The following is an 18,625-nucleotide window of genomic DNA, read 5'->3' as shown; positions in this document are numbered from 1 at the left end:
TTCGAAAGGAAATGTCTTCCCCTGGTCATCTTCAGATCTTCAGTTAGCTTAAGTCCACAGCCTTGAGGCTCAGGGTTGGAATGGGACAAAAATCAGAGAGTGGGGTCTCTTAAGAGATGGCCATCTAGATACCCTGTGAACACAGCATGACGTTTCCACTCCCAGAAGCTCCATCTGGCCCTGTTCCAGAGAGCAGTGAAGGATTCGGAAGAGCTTCCCCTAACTCCAAGGCCCACCTTGCAGATATCCCTATTAACCAGTGCTAGGTCAAGGGAAGCCCACACTGGTAGCCACTTAACAAGACGGCACAGCAGAATCCGCTGTACATCACACCGGTAGAGTGCAAGCTGAGCCAGCCTCCCAGCACATCAGCGGATCAGCTCCCGTGTCATGCCACCTAGGCTTCGGCAAAGCTGCTCTAACTCCAGCATTCCTGGGCCAGGATTGATTCAGGAAGAAGCCTAGGGATGTATGGGTCCTCTCCATAGAAGGAAGGCTAGTGGATGAGGCAGGACTGGATGCTATAGAAACAAAGCATATGGGGGGCTGTAGGGGATCCCTAAGGATGAGAGCTCAGTTTCCAAAGAATCATCCCCCAGAGAGGTTTCCCCCTTACCCCCATCTAACCCATTTTATTAGCACACCCAAAAGAGAAAGGGTCCTCTGTTCCTTCCTGGGCACAGCGAGAGTCAAGCCCAGTTTGATGTTCTCCAGTTGCCCTTTCAAGCCATCTTTGACCTCACAGAACTGAGATTAGCACCAACAGGACCACCAGGGACTGCTGGGTAATGACGCATGGGTCAGAGGTCAAAGCCATCAGGAACTGCTGGGCAGTGATGCATAGGTCAAAGGTCAGAGCTGTGGGCACTAGACAAAAGATAGTCCCTCTTTTCCTTCTAGGTCATCCTGGGAAGATCCTTCAAAGAAAACCCTTTGAGACTGGTCCCAGGAGCAACAGGAAGGATCCTGGAAACCACCTGGAAAGACTCCAGGCCACACATCTGGACAATGAAAAAAGATCCCAAAAGATGCCTTGGATAAGTATCTTTGCTTCATCAGTGTAGAAACCAAGGGCCCAGGGAAGGACATAGCCCACTAGGAGGCCATTCAGGAGACCACATGCAGGTCTCCAGCTTGGAGTCCCACCCACTCCACCCACCACCTGCCTGTCACTCTGCATTTCCATCTCTGGGTTCTCTCCAGCACACCTAAAGCTTCAGCTGAGTCGAGAGCCAAGGCCCCTGCAGGAATCTGGCTGTGCTGTGACATCCCCCAGTGCCTCTGCCAGACTCATCCTAGATGCAGGCTCTTTCCTCATTCCTGCCCTTCCTTCTCTGGGATGCCCTGTTGCATCTGTACCCTGGAGGGTGTGGTGAGTAAGACAGGACCCAAGCAAAGATGGATTCAGGATGTCCTGGTGGACAAAGACACTCACATAGCCTCATCGTGAACCAACACAAACTTCCTACCTGACAAACTGAGCCACAGCCCAAATCCCGAAGTGGTGTTGTCTACAGACCTCTGCTGTGCAGTCCCTGAAGTCCACAAACCCAAGGGGCTCATTTTCTTGCTCAGTCCTCTATTCCTCTACCTGGACCCTCAAAATGCCTAATGGCATTTAAAGATCTGTTCTGATTCCACCATGTGCTGTCTACCCCATAATTCTCCTTATCATGGCTGCCCAACTCCAGGAAAATAAGCAAACAATCTTTCTGTTTCTTTGATGATGAAGTCATCAAAATACTTCATGGTCCTCCATCTCAAACATGACTTCAACCACCAGAGGCACAAGTCCTATAGGCCACCCATCCTTCCTCAGAACAATACTGACAAGTACGCACAAGATCTTATCTGCTGAAGGCTCCTAACTCAGATGTCTGAGTAGCTAGACTCTAAACACCTACATAGGCACCCTGCAGCCTGCGGGGCTTTCTGGATGAACCTGGTTCACTGCTCAGAGCTCTGCCAGTCCATACAGTCAAGGCTTATGCTTGCACCTTCCTTGTAGGGCCCTTGGTTGCCACCACCAACCCCTCTATTGTAGTAGGCACAATATTTCAAATTCCTTCCTCTGTTATATCTAATGTACATTTTTTTAAAAAGCAGACTCAAAAGTCTATTTCTTTGCAAGGCTTTCCCCGAGCCCTGTAGCTAGCTCAACGCTCAATCCCTTCTCTAAACACTGTGAGAGCTTGCTTTCCAAGCCAAACAAAAGTGGAGCCTCCCAGTCCAGCTGCACACAGGCCCAACACCCCAGGGACAAAAAACAATATAAAAGCTCTCTTCCGTCCTATGTTCTCCTGAAGGCTCTAGCCTCAGCCTTGCAGCCTTCTGAAGAAAACAGCTTGAACCCGGTACCTCTTCTATCTCCTCAGCACCTGGAAGCTAGAAGACTGGAAAGCTGGGCAACAGCCATTGGCTTTCAGCACACACAGAGACAGGCATGCACACATCCACATACATATTGAGGCAGATCCCTCCCTCTTGAACCTCCTTTCTTCTGGATTCTGAGTTACTACCTCCTGGTTTTCCGGTAACCTCCTCTGCATCCCTGTCTTCTGCTGTACTGTTTCGGTCCTTCTCTTCCCTGGGCATGGGCATTTCCAGTAGAGACAGCCCCAAGTCCCACACCAATGGCCCCACTTATTCCCTGACACTGATGATGCCCCATTCACCTCCAGCCTAGACTCCCTCATGGGCTCCATCAACCCTCCACAGTACAAGACTGGACTTTGATCATAACCAAGTCCTCAAGAACACCTATATCCACCCCTTCTCTGCAGCTTCCTGACTGAGCTCCGGAATCGCCAGGGCAAGAACCCCAGATGCTACCATAATGGTCACTCTGGTCCCTCAGAAACTGCACGTCCAATGCCACCCCCAAAGAATAATTCCATTGACTCATGGTTATTCAACTAGGAAACGAGCAATTGCCAAGCACACATCCATCCAATTAGTGTGTTGCTGAGTGTTCCCCAAGGCCACACTCTAAATTCAGGAAGAGGTACAGAATTATTCTTGCCTCCAGGAGACTTTCAGACAGACAGACAGTCTGGTCAAGTCTACTTAGCATCTTCAATGAAAAAAAAAAATCCCCTTTTCTTCATCGCCTACAGCCATTCCCGTAGTTCAAGGTGATATGCCTGCTGTCATTCGGACTGTGCAGTCATAGTGGTAAGAAAGAGTACTACACAGTCCCAGCTATAAAGTGGGTGTGACCTGTGACCTTGGGCAAGAGACTTCCTCAGTCTGCTTCCTCCCCTTCAATGTTGACAACAGTGCCTGCCTACCTCAGAGATTTTCTTCAGGGTTAATAGGTTACAAGCATGAAGCCTTTAGACAGTGTCCAGACACAGTAGACAGTTAAGACAATCACAACCTTCCCTTCTCCAGCGGTCCCCCAACACCCACCTCTGAAGTTCCCATCAGCCCACGCTCTCCTTCAAGTTTCTCCTGACAGACTCACCCCTGGGCCTTCTCCTCCTCAATCCTCAAGGCTCCATCAACACAATGATCCCCCTCAGGACTCCCAGACTTTGTCAGACAGCCCTCCCCTGGGCTCCCTTCTCTGCAAGCCCCAGCCACGCTCCACTGAGTTGGGACCACATCTCCCTCCTGTGGAATGTGGGCCCTGTTGAGAGCAGCGTGCTCTCCTCTCTATGGCCAGGACTGAGTAGCGAGCACTGCACATGACATGGCTCAATAAATCAATATTTTGCTGACAGGAAAAGCACAACAAACGCCAAAAAAAAAGTAAAAAGCGAATTTCAACTAGCTATAACCAAATTTTGAAAACTCATACCTAATAATTAGGCTATACTCATTAAATATATTAGCTACATGCCAGGCTCTGTGCTAAGGCTTGGATATGTAATCATGTGCACATCAGTGCCAGGATATTACGTATTCCTTGTTCACAGATGAAGCCATGATAACACGGGAAATCTTAAAAACTGACTTAAAGCCACACAGGATTTGAACCCAGGACTATTAGCCTCCAGAACCCAGTCCTCACTGAACACTAGCGTGGCTTTGCTCTCCGTCTGCAGTGATCTGGCTCTTAAATCACATTCCTCTGCTGGGACATGGGCACGGGCTTCCCTTAAAAGTGGAGCAAAAACCTCTGAAGGTCCCTTTCTCCTGTTAGAAATCCATGACTTGAAACTATAAACTCCTGGGGTAGTTAGTTCTGGCATCCCTTCAAGTACTCAGCATGAAGCTGCACACAGTGTAGACAAATAATAAACTCACACTGAATGGAAGAGCTGGGTGATGGACAGATGAATGAATGTTATAGATGGACCGATGAGTGGCTGAATGAATGACATGAATAGGTGACAACTGATTCCACCTACGACCAACCAGTTTTAGCCTTCTCAACACCTTCTGCCGGGTTCATTCATGATCATAATTCAAGTGACCCTAAAATACGACCCAACCACACGCGAGCACCCCTAGTCAACAGCCAGAACTTCAGCAGTTCTTACCGGCATAGGTGGTCTATACGGCACAGGGTACGCAGGTCCAGGCAGTTCGGCTTCTCCTTGTCCTCATAGGAGCAGCTGGGCAGAATGGTCTGCCGGCGGCGCTCAGCGCATGCCTGGTCCTGACAGGAGCAGAAGAGCATGCGGTAGGTGTACTCGCTGGGCACGCGGTCAAAGAACTGGCGCAGGGCCTTGTGGCACTTGCGGCGGTTGCAGCGTTCGGTGGACGAGATCTCGCGGTTGCAGATGGAGATGTAGGAGGAGCGAAGCTTCTTGCAGTTGTCATTCAGGTTGCAGGCCTTGGCCGCATCCAGGCAGTGATTGCTCTTGGCACTGACCACCGGGTCTGCCCCTGTCCCTGGAGGAGGAAGGAGAACATTAGTCAGAGGTGCATACGGCCACAGCGGGAGGGCGTGTGTGGACACTCAAGATTGGTACCGTAGGCAGGCTCCTTGCCTCAGTTTCTTGGTCTTGGAATAAAGATCATTTCCAATAATGTATGGCTGTAGTGAGTATTAAAGATGTTAATATGCAGGTGCCCAAAGTACAGGAGACAGTTCCAGGAAAGGGGTACACTGTAGGAGACAGCTCCAGGAAAGGGGTACACTGTAGGAAACAGCTCCAGGAAAGGGGTACCCTACACATGCAAGGAGTAGTTCAGAAGGAGACTCATCCCAAGGTCTTAGACTAACCCCAGCTTCAGATGCTTAGAAGTGGTCATTCATGGCCCTGTCTACTAGGGCAGGAAAATAACATGTCTGGCTCAGAGTCACATAAGTAGGGGCCCCTGCCAGTCCTCCAGCAGCACAGTTCCGTGGAACTTTGAAGAACTGGCACCACTGGCATTTGGAGTGGGGAACACTCATCACTAAGTTCTGTCAACAAGGATTCTGAAAACACCCTGGCTGCCCTCCTCACCCCTACCCTTGCAACCACCAAAGCTATTCTTCTGTGTCCAGAAGGGTGTGATTGCCACTGCTGCCTACAAGGGAGCACACAAGTTTGCTAAGTGTGAAGGGCAGACTGCCCCAGCTTCAACTCTGACACTGTTGGGTGTAAAACCAACCACGAGCCAGATGGGCTGGGTCTCTTGCCATACTGTTGTGGCTTTCTGTTTAATACAGTGGGGGAGATGTCTGAGGTACACAGCAGGACTCCCAGGAATAGCAAGGCTACTCCGTGATGGCTGTCCCAACCTCACAGATCTCCATTGTACCAAGAGGATGCCTGGCAGAGAAACAATCTGACTCTACCACCCACCCCCCACCTAGGAAGACCCTCTTGTCCAATTTGGTGACCGGCAGAAAGAGGGGCAGGACCCCCAATCTGCACATGCCCACCTGAGATCTTCTGGGACCAATCAGGTGAGCGGTCACCCAACCCAACCTGTGTTTTACAGGTAAAGAAAATGAATCCTGGGTGGGTACGGGACTGCCACAGCCATCCTGCACCTTGACAGAAAACTAGAGGCAGAAGCCAGTTGCTCGGCACCATCGTGTGCCTGGAGAATTATCAGCCTAGACCAGAGGTAAGTTCTTCTACCCTGCCATGTTCCATTGCCGGTGCGGTTGTCTATACAAGAACCTGCCATAGGGTAGGGAAGGCTCAAAACTGGGCTGGTAGAAGCATGACCCCGCTACAGATAAGTGTGGTGACTCAGCATTCGCATGTGCAGTTCCTGGTCCTCTGATTGCTGGGTCATTAAATACCTATAAGGTCCTACCCCTGCTGGGTGCCATGATGGGCACTCAAAACATTAAAGTATTAAGAAGTCCCAACTAAAGAGCTGACTACTCCAGCCAGGAAACCAAGAGACAGAACCAGGACAAAACTAAGCCTTGTAAAACGGAGCCCGCCTTCATGCCCTGCTACACATCAGGGTAAACAATTCTTTGCCTCGGTTTCCTTGTCTGCAAAACAGTACCTGCCACAAAGCATCTTTGTTAGCATACGAAAATGCTCATAACTTTCTTTACATCATGAATTGGTTCTGTCTTCTAGAATATTCCCATTGACTATATGACTGGCTGTCTTTAATTTGGGGGGGTCTCCTAGTGGTCATGTGGTTCCCTTAATGTCACCCCATTTTCTGTTCCCCTTTAAAGCGGAAACTAGTTGTCTTACCCCATCTGTGTCTGGCTCTCCTTGCATTTTCTCTCAGACCCACACCAGCCTGGCAGCTCCCACATCATAGATAGGAACCCGCAGACCCAGCCTTTCCAGCTGGCATACCTGCAACCCTGTGCCCAGCAGCTTTTTCCCTTCTGCCTGAAATCTCCTTCCTCGCTTGTCTTCATTCTGTCCTCCCCGATAACTCGCTGCTCAGGTTGTTTTGTTGGTTTTTGTCTGTGCTCCCCAGGGCCCAGCCCTCCTCTCCAGGCAGTTGGGGCTATCATTTTATCTCACGTCATTAAACACTGTCAGTCAGCCTCCTTCTACATCCTGAGACCTCTCTCGCAAACCCCAGATTCACCTGTTCACCTCTACTCAACAATACTACCTGAAAACCCAACACTCTTATGTCAAACCCATCCCCCCTTGTCCCCATGGCTCAGATAACAGTCACCTGCATCCTTCTGAAAACAGCCACACCAAAGCAGCTCAAGCCACAGTCCTTACCCAGTCCCTGACTCCTCTCTCCTTCACAACCACATCAGGAAAACCAGGAAATCCACCTTCAAAACATACCCAGAATACACCAATTCTCACTGCCTTACAACCACCTTCCCCCAAGGTCACCACCATGCCCTGTCCCCCAACTTTCATAACACCCCACAATGATCTTTTCTCATCACAGAAACTGGCGCGAATTTCAAGAACCTCAGGCACAAAGGTGTGTCCCTCCAAGGTTCCAGGACATCCACTGGCTTCACTCAGTGACTTCAGCATGAACTACAAGGCTCTGTGTTTGCATTGTCCAACATGGTAACCACTGGCCATTGAACTGGAAAGATTAGAAAACACATCCCAGATGCTAAAAGGTTATTAAGCTAGACAGCATCTACTAATAATTTCTTTGCTTTAATCGCATGTTGGGATAATATTTTAGACATGAAGTATTAAACATTGTATCAAAATTAACTTCACCTATCTTTTTTCTTTTTGATGTGGCCACTAAAACATTTAGAATTCCATGTGCAAAAAAAAAAAAAAAAGAATTCCATGTGCATGGTGTGTTGCATTACTTTTAAGCAGCACTGTTCTGTTCTGCTTGGCCTTGCTGCCCCTGCTCCTTCCTTTTGGTCACTCAACTTCAGTACTAGCTGCCTTGATCTTCCTGGGGCAGACTAACGGTGGCCTGGTCTTGGGGCCTCTGTACTTGGTGTGTCCCTGGCCTGCAAGGCTCTCCTCTTTCCCCAATGCTCATAGAGCCATACTAATTAGATAGCTCTCTGCTCAAATGTTAGCTGATCTGTGAGTTCTTGCCTCCTGGCACATAGCACCCCCAGTCCTGCATCTATCCCCCAAATGGTCCGTGTTTACACAGCACACATCAGCAGCAGCCACCGTGTATATAAATGACTCATTTTTTATCTTAAAATAAGGCAGAGGTTATTTATCCTCCATGGACCAAAAGTTTGGTGCATGAATACTCAGTAAGTATATTCCATATAAAGAAAAGAATAAATATTATAATAACAATTTGGGTTTATAAAAAATGCTTACAAGTTTGTTTGTATTTTGAATGAAGCAGAATTGCCACAAACCAAGTAACCATGGACATGGTTACATTTATTCAAGTATTAATGGTGGCCTAGGCAAGAAGAGATCGGGAGGCAGCAGTAGACAAGACCAGAAGTGAACCACTCACTTTAACGCTGCTTCGCCAAGAGCAACCTTGTAACTCTGGGAAGAGCAATGTCCCTCTCTTTGTAGCGAAATAAAGAGGAAGGGAGTATAGACAACAGAAAATTATTTGGTGATAAAAGGAAATGAGCTGTCACACCATGAGAAACTCATGAAAGCTGCAGGACATAAGATGCTGAGTACATGACATTTGGGAAGAGGGAAAACAATAGAGATGGTAAAAGATCAGAGGCTATCAGAAGCTGGGTGGGGGAGGGAGGGATGAATAGGCAAAACATGGGGTATCTTCAAGGTGGTGAAATATTCTAAATGATACTGTAATGGTCATCAGGTAATATGCATGTATCCAAAGCCCAAGGAGTAAACTGCGGGCAGCTATAAGCTCTGGGTAGTAACAGTGTATCACTGTTGTAAACACAGAGTTGTAACAAAGCAGCATCAGAGTAGGGTATTAGCAGTAGGGAGGCTGGGGGAGTACGCAGTGGGCTTCTATCTTCCTTCAATCAGGTTTCAAACTGCCCTAAAAAACTTTGTATCTCTTTTAAATGGAAACTGGAGCAGGATATGACAGCTCACTTCTACAGTCCTAGCCCTCTAGAGGCTGAGGCAGGACGATCAAGTTCAGTTACATAGTGAGTTCCATGCCCTCATAGGTTGGGGGAGACCCTGCCTCCAAAAGGGAGAGAAGGAAAGAGAAAAGATAAGACAAAAGAAAAGAGAGAGAGAAAAAACAAGTTGCATTGAAATTAAGGCAGAAAAGCATCAAGATTTATTTTTCTAATCTTTTCTCAATAAACAGCTTTTAACTAAGGTGAAGGCTCAGTATGTAAAGCGTCTGCTACGTAAACATAAGGGCCTGAGTTTGGATGCCCAGGGCCCACAAGGAAGGAAGGGAGGGAGGGAGGGAGGGAGGGAGGGAGGGAGGGGAGAGAGAGAGAGAGAGAGAGAGAGAGAGAACGCAAAAGCCAGGTACATCTATAACTCCAGTGTTGGGATAATTAGTGAGCCCAGGATCCCTGAAGCACACTGTCCAGCCAACCTAGCCACCCAATAAGCTCCAGGGCCAAGGAGAGACCCTGTCTTTAAAAAGGAAAGCAGAGAAGTGATTGAGGAAGATTCTTGATGCTGATCTGGCCTTCACATGGACATGTGAGCACTCACATGCACACGGAGGAGCATACACATCACACACGCACATACAACACATACAAATTTAAATAGATTCACGCAGGCATACATATGTTGGATATGCATACATACACACTACCCCAGCCACTAGGCTGCCACCTTGCTGAGCGAGTTGGAGACAAAAGAGCCACCCATCTATGCAAATGCAAATACTGAGCTCTCCTGGATGAGGTCAGGGTACAGAGAGGAAAAGACCTGTCTGGAGTCGGGGACATGGACCCAGTGATTTCCTTGCTAGAACTAACAAAGTGAGTCTGGGGAAGTAGGAAAAGGGGTCCTAGGCGGGGGGGGGGGGGGGGGGGGGGGGGGGGAGTCAAACAATGGCTGAGAAGACCACAAAGAAAATCATGCCTAGAATGGAGAAAGACCAAGAAAGCGAGAGGGAGTGCTGGGCAGCTAGGCGGTTAACTTGGCCATGCTGGAGCCTTGACCTCGGCAGCAATCCTGTGAGATGCTGTTCCACCTTTCAGCAGTGCAAGGACCCAGGGATGCCTGTCAGCACAGAGGCTGATGCGGTCTGCCTCTGTGGGGCTGTTCTCCCAGACCAGACAGTCCTTCCTGTACTTGTCAGATGCCGGCTGGCTGGCAGGAGCGAAGAGTAAGCGGCCTGGGGCCGGGGGGGGGGGGGGGGGGGGGGGGGGGGGGGGGGGGGGGAGCGGGGAGGGGTGGTCTCTGCAGAGGAGCAGTTGACAACCACAAGCAGAGCAACAGCTAATTTAGGCCTGCGGCTGCATCCAGGTTCCCCCCAGGTGCTCTGCTCCCCTCCTCGCAGCAGTGTTCATAGCTAATGCCGGTGTAATTATAGCCCCAGTGGCTTCCATTTGGAGCTTGAATAGTGTAAGTGTTTGCTATGGGGTGGGACATGTAAACCCCTGGGTCTCAACTTGGTAAATTTCCTAGAAAAAAGAAATCAAGAAATGCAGCAGTGTGAACAACAACTGCCTGAATACTGGGAAGATACCCTTCTGTGTCTGCAGGGGTGCTCCATTGTGGAAGATACCCCTTCTGTGTCTGCAGGAGTGCTCCATTGTGGAAGATACCCCTTCTGTGTCTGCAGGGGTGCTCCATTGTGGAAGATACCCCTTCTGTGTCTGCAGGGGTGCTCCATTGTGTAAGATACCCCTTCTGTGTCTGCGGGGGAGGGGCAAATGGCAGGGTGCTCCATTGTGGAGGATACCCCTTCTGTATCTGCAGGGGGGCAGATGGTAGGGCTCCATTGTGGAAGATACCACTTCTGTGTCTGCAGGGGGGCAGATGGTGGGGTGCTCCATTGTGGAAGATACGCCTTCTGTATCTGCAGGGGCAGATGATGGGGTACTCCACTGTGGAAGATACCCCCTCTGTGTCTGCAGGGAGGGCAGATTGCAGGGTGCTCCATTGTGGAAGATACCCCTTCTGTGTCTGCAGAGAGCAGGGCAGGGGGGCAGATGGTGGGGTGATCCATTGTGACAAATACCCTTCTGTGTCTGCAGGGGGAAGATGGCGGGGTGCTCCATTGTGGAAGATTCTGGAAGCTTAGGCCCTCCCAATCCCTAGTCACTTCCTGTGCAGATAGCTGAGACCACACAGACCTCAACAGAGACTTGGGAGGTGAAAATGAGTGCCAAGCCCTTTGACCCAGGGCTACCTATCCCTGACAGATGTTGCCATTGAGGCCCTATGAGGGTCCTCTAGGCCTGTAGATAGAGAACCAAAGATGAGTGAAATTGTGAGTGGCAAACAGCTGCCCAGGGGATTCAATGGCACTTGGAGCTTTCCAAAACCTCAGGGAATCTTTCCTACCAGCAGCTCCAGCTCCCAGAGATACATCTTGGCTTCTTTATCCCTTCCTTTGTCCCTCCCCTCGGTGTAAGCCAAGAAAATGGGGACACAGTTGGCTGAAGAGGGGTAGCAGCCTCACCACAAAACATCTACACCAGTCTCCTACACCCTGGGGAATCAGTTCTCTCTTCTTGCCAGGAGCACCCCCCTGAGCCAATGGTCTATCCTCAGCACCAGGCTGTCCCCAAGTAGTATGGCACCCTTCAATCTGATATTCCCTGAACAGCTGTTCTGCATTTAACAGAGCTGAGTTTGCCAAACAGTCACCCAAGTATGACCCACCATATTTAGTCCTTTTAACAGTATCACTTCTACTTAATAGTGTGTGTGTGTGTGTGTGTGTGTGTGTGTGTGTGGTACTGTGGGCCAATTGCATATTCTACCACTGAGATAGTTCCCCAGTCTTTTTTACTAGGTTACTCAGACTAGCCTTGAACTCATTCGATGGTCCAAAGAGCCTTTGAACATGTAATACTCCTGCTTCAGCCTCCCACATGGTTGGGATTAAATCCTGAACTATTAGACTCCCTTAATTATTTAGTGAAATTTTAGGTTTTTCCTTAACTAATTCAATCTCTACAGCTTTCAGTTATTCCACAGATAGGTCTCATATGAGAGCATCTCATTAGTTCTGGATCTGACACGTTAAAGCCACTACGCTCAATTTGTTTATCAATTGTGTGTCATATCCATCTCAAATTCCAACTTTACTGTGTATGCACTCAGAGGCAGGAGACTAGCTGTGAGCAGAGATGCACAAACTTCATAATCTTAGGCATCCAAGAAGCCCACCGAGTTACAGGCTCTATGGCTGGCACTTGAATTTGCAACTACCCTATGATTCTAAGCTTCCTTCCAAAGTTTGAATCCAACACCTAGAAACAAGCCCCAAGTGCTGCTAGTGACCACACCCAAATGCACATCCATGGACTCACAGGCACACACACCTAGTACACCTAGCTCTCCACGGACCAGTTCCACCTGAGCAGAAGGTAGCTCTGTTTCACCTAAGTGTGATTCTCAGGCATCTTTTGTTCCTCCTATTTCCTCTGTATCATCAAGGTATACTTTCCAATCACAAACAAAAGGCAGAAATAAGAGTCTCAGCCTTCTAAGATTCTCACAAGGCACAGGGACCTAGGTACTTCAAGTTCCCTTCTTGCCAGGAACCTTCCCTTCTTGCCCGTGGGTCACTTGCCCCCCAACCTCATCTGCACATGTGTGCACACAAAGGCTCTCTGCCAACAGCACCAGGGCCTGGCAGTTAGCAGTCAGTCAAACAGAAACCAACCAACAAATATTTTCAAGAACTGACTAGAACAGCCTAGAAAGATGGAGTCCTGTTTTCCAGGGGATTTCACGCCAGTGACAGAAAACCTGGTAATAAAACACATATACATAAAAAGATTAGTTGAGACATGTGATGAAGGAAATAAGAAAATTCAGAAAAGAATGATGGAGAAAGGAGATATAGAGTGTCTGCCAGGAGGGGACATCAATTTGAGAACAATGAGCAGGAGTAGATCACACACAAAAATCCAAGGTCAGAGGATTATGAGCAATAGGAAGGTCACATACAAAGGCCTGGAGAAAGGCATGGTTTGGCATGTTCCCAATCCAAAAAAAAAAAAAAGAATAAATGAAAAGAATGGGGTGGCTGAAGCTTCTTGAACAAGAAAAATATTAGAGGAACAATAATTTAGAGCGGGCAGTGAGGGCCTTGTAGAGCAGGGTAAAGACTTTAGGGGTTTCTTTTAGGTTTTTGTTGTTGTTGCTGCTGCTGCTGCTGCTGCTGGTGGTGGTGGTGGTGGTGGTGGTGGTGGTGGTGGTGGTGGTGATTTTGTTTGGTTTGGTTTGGTTTTTCGAGACAGGGTTTCTCTGTGTATCTTAGGAGCCTGTCCTGAAACTCACTTTGTACACCAGGCTGGCCTTGAACTCACAGAGTTTCTCCTACCTCTGCCCCCTGAGTACTGGAATCAAAGGCATGTGCCACCACTGCCCAGCTAAAATTTTAGGTTTTAACACTAAAATGAAATGAGGACTACTGAGAACTCAAGAACAATGGCAATGGGTTTTTGATCCTACTGCACGTACTGGCTTTGTGGGAGCCTAGGCAGTTTGGATGCTCGCCTTACTAGACCTGGATGGAGGTGGGCGGTCCTTGGACTTCCCACAGGGCATGGAACCCTGATTGCTCTTCGAGCTGATGAGGGAGGGGGACTTGATCGGGGAAGGGGGAGGGAAATGGGAGGCGGTGGCGGGGAGGAGGCAGAAATCCTTAATAAAGAAATAAATTAATATATATATATACATATACATATAAAGTTCCCCTAAAAAAATAAAATAAAAAAGAAAAGCACTTGGAGGAGGGAAGGAGGAGACACAATAGCTTCTTCATCAATACATGGAAGGCTGGTATACTGAGAAAGGAGGCGGGAGAAATGGACTAAAGTGGAGAGGATTGTTTCCGTAGCAGGCCAGAGAGGTGAAGGCTGGGGCAGGTGTCACTGTAGCGTAATTTTATTTGGCACATTAAGTGGAGAACAGCATAGCAGGATTGGCTGGATTTTGAGTGGAAGGAGAGAGAACTCCAGAAGACTAGAGTTTCATCTGTCTGGTAGATGGTGCTGATTGACAGAGAACTGACAGAGAATACTAGGGAGGAAAGAGGAGACTAGAATTATTTGGGTATTTTTAGGATGAAACCTGGTTGGTATGAGAGAATTCATAAGTAGCCAAATGGAGATGGTGACAAGACAGAGAATCAGAGCGCCATCTGGACTGGAGACACTAAGCTAGCCATGTCATAACTCACATGAGTAGCCGCCCAACTCAACAAGACTGCCTAGGCTGAGCTTGAGAATAGAGATGAAAAGGTCCCGGGATGGGCCAGAACTATGGGCGCCAGTGTGTGGTACAGACTGAGAAGCAATGGAACTTGAGTTGGAGGAAATCACGAGAATCTGGTGTCATGAAGTCAAGAGTTTCATGAAAGGAAAAGAGAGTCAACCGGACGGTCAACAGACTGCAAGCAGTTAGGGGTATCCTAACAATGAGAAAAAAAATAAGCAAACTCTGTCAAGGCAGGGTGGATGACTGGAAGACAGAGCAGGGAAAGGAAGGGCAGGAGAAGAGACAGAAGTGGGGAGCCCATGCTGTGACCTATCGCCTTTTGCCCTCAAGAGGCCACCCAAATGCAGCTTCAGTTTTGCAACCAGCAATCTCTGAACTCTCTTCCAGCCCCGGTCAAGGGCTGCTGGGGAGGCAATAGCACTAATTAACAAACTTGAGAAGACTCCAAGTTGTCTGAAGCTCACATTCTAGAGCAGAGGAGAACAGAATTAAAGACAAACAAAAAAATTCCTCTTGTCTCCTAGGTTCCGTTCTCTGCCTCTGGTTATTGTTAAGAGTGAGTCCTCTGACCTAGCGGTGGCTTGGGAGGTGGAACCATCGAGAGATGGGCGACTGCCTGGTATAGCAAGTGCACAGAGGTTATAGGAACTTCTTTGGGCTTCATCTGTCTCATGTGCAAGATGGGGCCACAGTGCTCACACTGTATGTATACAAGTGACATCTAAGGTGAGACAGAATGATGAAGACGAAAATACCCACTGGGGCTTGGATGTAAATCACATGCCCACACAAGGGCCCATTGATGGAAAACTTGGTTAATCCCTAGCTACTGGCAGATGGCAGAACCTTTGAAGGTGGGGTTACAGGGAGGTCTCTTCATCATTGGGTACATGCTCCCGGAAGGCAGCGCTTATGAATGGTGGTTCAATGGAGAGGGAGAATTGTCTTAAAAGCCTGAGTTTGGCCTCATCCTCTCTTCTCAGGTCCAAGAGGTAACCATTTGTTCTATATATGACCCCCCTCCCATACTGTTGTGCCCTTTCAAGCCTTGGTCCTTGATCCTCCCAAACATTGAACTAAATGAGTTTTTTCTTCAGTAGTCAGCTGCCTCTAGCATTTCCTGATAGTATTGCAAAGTTCATTGCCAATGTCCCTTCGAGTCTCTAATTCGTAGTATATAAGCAACAAAGGCCTGCCTAAAAATAAGATTCCCCAGCTGGGAAGTGCCTCCTCCCATTTCTCCATCTCTGCAACATCCATCACACCTGTTGACAGAAAAAGCCAGATCCACGTGATCCTGCCTTTATACACTATGACCATAGGGAAAAGGTCCTTCGGACTCCACCTCCATGAACAAGAGGCAATCTCCAGAGCTTCTCTTCTCCATGGAAATCTGACAAAGCAGAGCCTCAGACCCCTTCTCAAATCCGGCCCCCACCCCTGAAGCTCTTAATCAATCTACAGAAAATGGTACCTTAGATCATAGGGCCATGCCAACACTCCACCTCCCATTCCCCTCTGCTGTCACTCAAAGCCCAGAGAACCAAGAGGACCCAAATCTTCATCTCCCACTACTCTACATTCCCAGAGCACTGCCCTACCCAGACAGGCCCAGGAAGTCTGAGTCCAATCCAGTAACCCCAGCACAAAGCCACAGGGGCTCTTTAGAGGAAGCAGACATTTTGAAAGCATGTCAACCCACCCAAAGTCAACCTGATGGAAGACAAAATGCAGTAGAAATCAGCAACAAGAGTCAATCTGAATGCTTTTGAATACCTTGTTATAGTTTGACAATTTTTAACCACAATTAAAATTTATTCTCAAATTCCTCAAAGGCCAGATTAGTCTGGATTTTATAGTTCTGGAAATTTAAATTTTAAGTGTTTTCCCTTGTAAAGGGACTTTTTAAGTCATATTTGAGGTCTCTATATCTTTGAAATATACTTCTGGGACATGGGGTTTTCATATATACAACAGAGGCATATCAGTCTCAGCTCTGTGTTTATAAAAGCTGAAATTGAGGTATTTTATATTGGTAGGATTGACCTTCGGCATTTCTTCTTGTGATTAATGGTTGCTGACATGAGGCCCCAATCTGTTAACTAAAACTTTGTTTACTGATTATGAAATAGACTTTTCTCACAACAGGAAACATACATCAACTTACAACTCTTAGCTTCTAAAACACACTGAATACATCTTAAAATACAGTTACCAAGCACATTTTCAAAACACTCAAAAGCCATGGAAACCATTCAACACGAATCTCTAAAATAAATTTTTCCAATAATTCAAAGCATTAAGAATAGATAAATAAAAACATTTGTCAAAACCAGTGACTTCCTCATTTAACACACTAATCATGGAAGAAAAGGCCACTACTGGTCAGCTGGTGTGCAGATTAACCTCTGAGTCCAGGGTAGAAAGGGAGGTCCTCTCTTCTGCTTGCCACATTTCTATGCCATCTGTCATCCTGTGAAGGTCATATCACCAATCTCCCACCCCCACTCCTCAGTGGGGCTGTCACCTGTCAGTGCCCCCATTCTTTTAAGAGTGACTCCTCCTTTGGCTAGTCATCTCTTCCCATGCCATCCTTGGGTCCTCTCTCCCACAGAAATGGTCTTTACAACATAATCTTCCTGTCTCCATGACCGTTCCCCTCTCCCCTGCTACCCATTGCCACAGTCATGGCCCCAGCCTTGCTTTCACTGGGTCTGTACCAGCATCCCAGCCTTGGATAAACTTCTCCCCACCTCTCCAGCTTTCCCTCAGGAATTCCTACTCCTAGCAAAATCTGTCACCCTCCCTGAGACTTAACCACTGCCCTGACCAGCCTTCCACCACCCCACCCCATCCTCAGACATTCCTCTTACAGGCTTAACTTCCTGGCCTCCAAGCAAACACATCACCTCATCAGTCCCTCTTCTGACACACTAATCTCAGGGAAGCAAAGCTTCCTTCCATCTCCAGGCTGCCCAACAGCTTAATGTCACTCAGAGACACACCATCCAAAATGACCCATCTGACTTTAAATGCCTCTACTCACGCCTAAAATGTCCTGTAAAAGCTACTTCACAGTTTCTCCTAACTCAGTCTCCCTGAGCTGTTTCTTATCTCTTTGTTCTGATCTGACAACATTGTGTTTTACTATGTTCAGGGTGCTACTAGATAGATAGATAGATAGATAGATAGATAGATAGATAGATAGATGATAGGCAGGCAGACAGACGATAGATAGATAGATAGATAGATAGATAGATAGATAGATAGATAATAGGCAGGCAGACAGATGATAGATAGATAGATAGATAGATAGATAGATAGATAGATACCAATCAGGTGATCTGTAAGTAAAGAACTCCCCTCTAGAGGTTGGGAAGGCCAAGATGTCTATCAAGCATTCGCATTCAGTTCAAGGACAATCATGTTTCTCTGAGTTATTGTTTGTCCAAGGGGTATTACCTAGTTTCCTCAGGAATCCAACAACCTCTTCTGTCCTCCACAGGTACCTTCACACACATGATGCACATAAACTCGTGTGAGCACACACACACACCACACTCATAAAAATAATACATGGAAACCCTCTTAATACTCTCCCCTTCGGAATTAAGATCCCAACCCACGAACTGGGTGGGAGAGTGTGGCTTACACAAACATTTGGAGCACAGAACTTTGCCTCATATTTTATAAGGAAAGAGCTGGACAGAATCCCTCATTTCCCTTCCCTGGCAACAACCAGTCTTTCTCACCTGCAACCCAGCTTTGCCTTCTGTTACCATGGAGGTGGACGTGTCCCTGCCAAAGGCCACCTGGCCTCTTGTGCTTGTGTGTGCCATGTGGATCTCATCCCTCCTCAATGCTCAAGGACATCCCTCTTGCCCCCTCCACTCTCCTCTTGTGCCCTCCAAGTCCTCCCTGTCATATTCCATCCAGCGCAGTGAACAAACACACAGCCATTACTACCTGTCTGCAACTAGAACAAAGCCTCCCTTCGGCCTACCAGTCCCCTTTACCTGTTGTTCTTCATAATGAAGCCTGAGGGGGTGGTGCTCCCAAATCTATCAACCCACATCACTCTCCCTATGGGTTCAGTAGGAGTTGGGGTAGCCCCATGTAGACAAGGGATGTGGGTAGTCATGTCCCAAGTTTCCCTTGCTTGACTATAGCTATACACCTGGCACCCCTTCACTTTTGACTCTAACAGCTGGTACCCACCCAGTGTTTCACTCCCAGCTGGCTCTCCTCCCCTGTAACCCTCATCTTAGCCCTCCTCTTTTTAGATTCTAGCCCCCCTCTCTAAACTTCTGCTTTCTCAGCTTCAAATATCATCTATACACTAGTATCTGTCTATAGATTGCCCCTGACTTTGGCATTTCCTGGTGAAGGTCTATCTGACATCTCAGTCCTAACATAGACTAAACGGAATTCTTGATCTCTGCCCCCTCCACCCCAGTCTGTCCCTCCCCTCA

General features: G+C 47.9%; 1 protein-coding gene across 3 annotated transcripts in view; it reads right to left on the bottom strand.

The window, feature by feature from the left end:
* Nucleotides 1-18,625, bottom strand: part of Gfra2 (GDNF family receptor alpha 2) — a 97,964-nt gene that overhangs the window by 56,439 nt on the left and 22,900 nt on the right. For all 3 annotated transcript variants that reach the window (XM_041675235.1, XM_041675243.1, XM_041675253.1), the window contains one exon: nt 4,488-4,842. In XM_041675235.1, the coding sequence (XP_041531169.1) occupies nt 4,488-4,842 (355 nt within the window). The remainder of the gene's footprint in view (nt 1-4,487; nt 4,843-18,625) is intronic.

The sequence above is a fragment of the Microtus oregoni genome, unplaced genomic scaffold (genome assembly GCF_018167655.1).
Source record: "Microtus oregoni isolate MIOR12 unplaced genomic scaffold, Mior012 000001F_ref0000356, whole genome shotgun sequence".
NCBI classification, from domain to species: domain Eukaryota; kingdom Metazoa; phylum Chordata; class Mammalia; order Rodentia; family Cricetidae; genus Microtus; species Microtus oregoni.
Note: the sequence above shows the minus strand (reverse complement) of the source record. Positions and strands in the feature narration are given on the sequence as shown.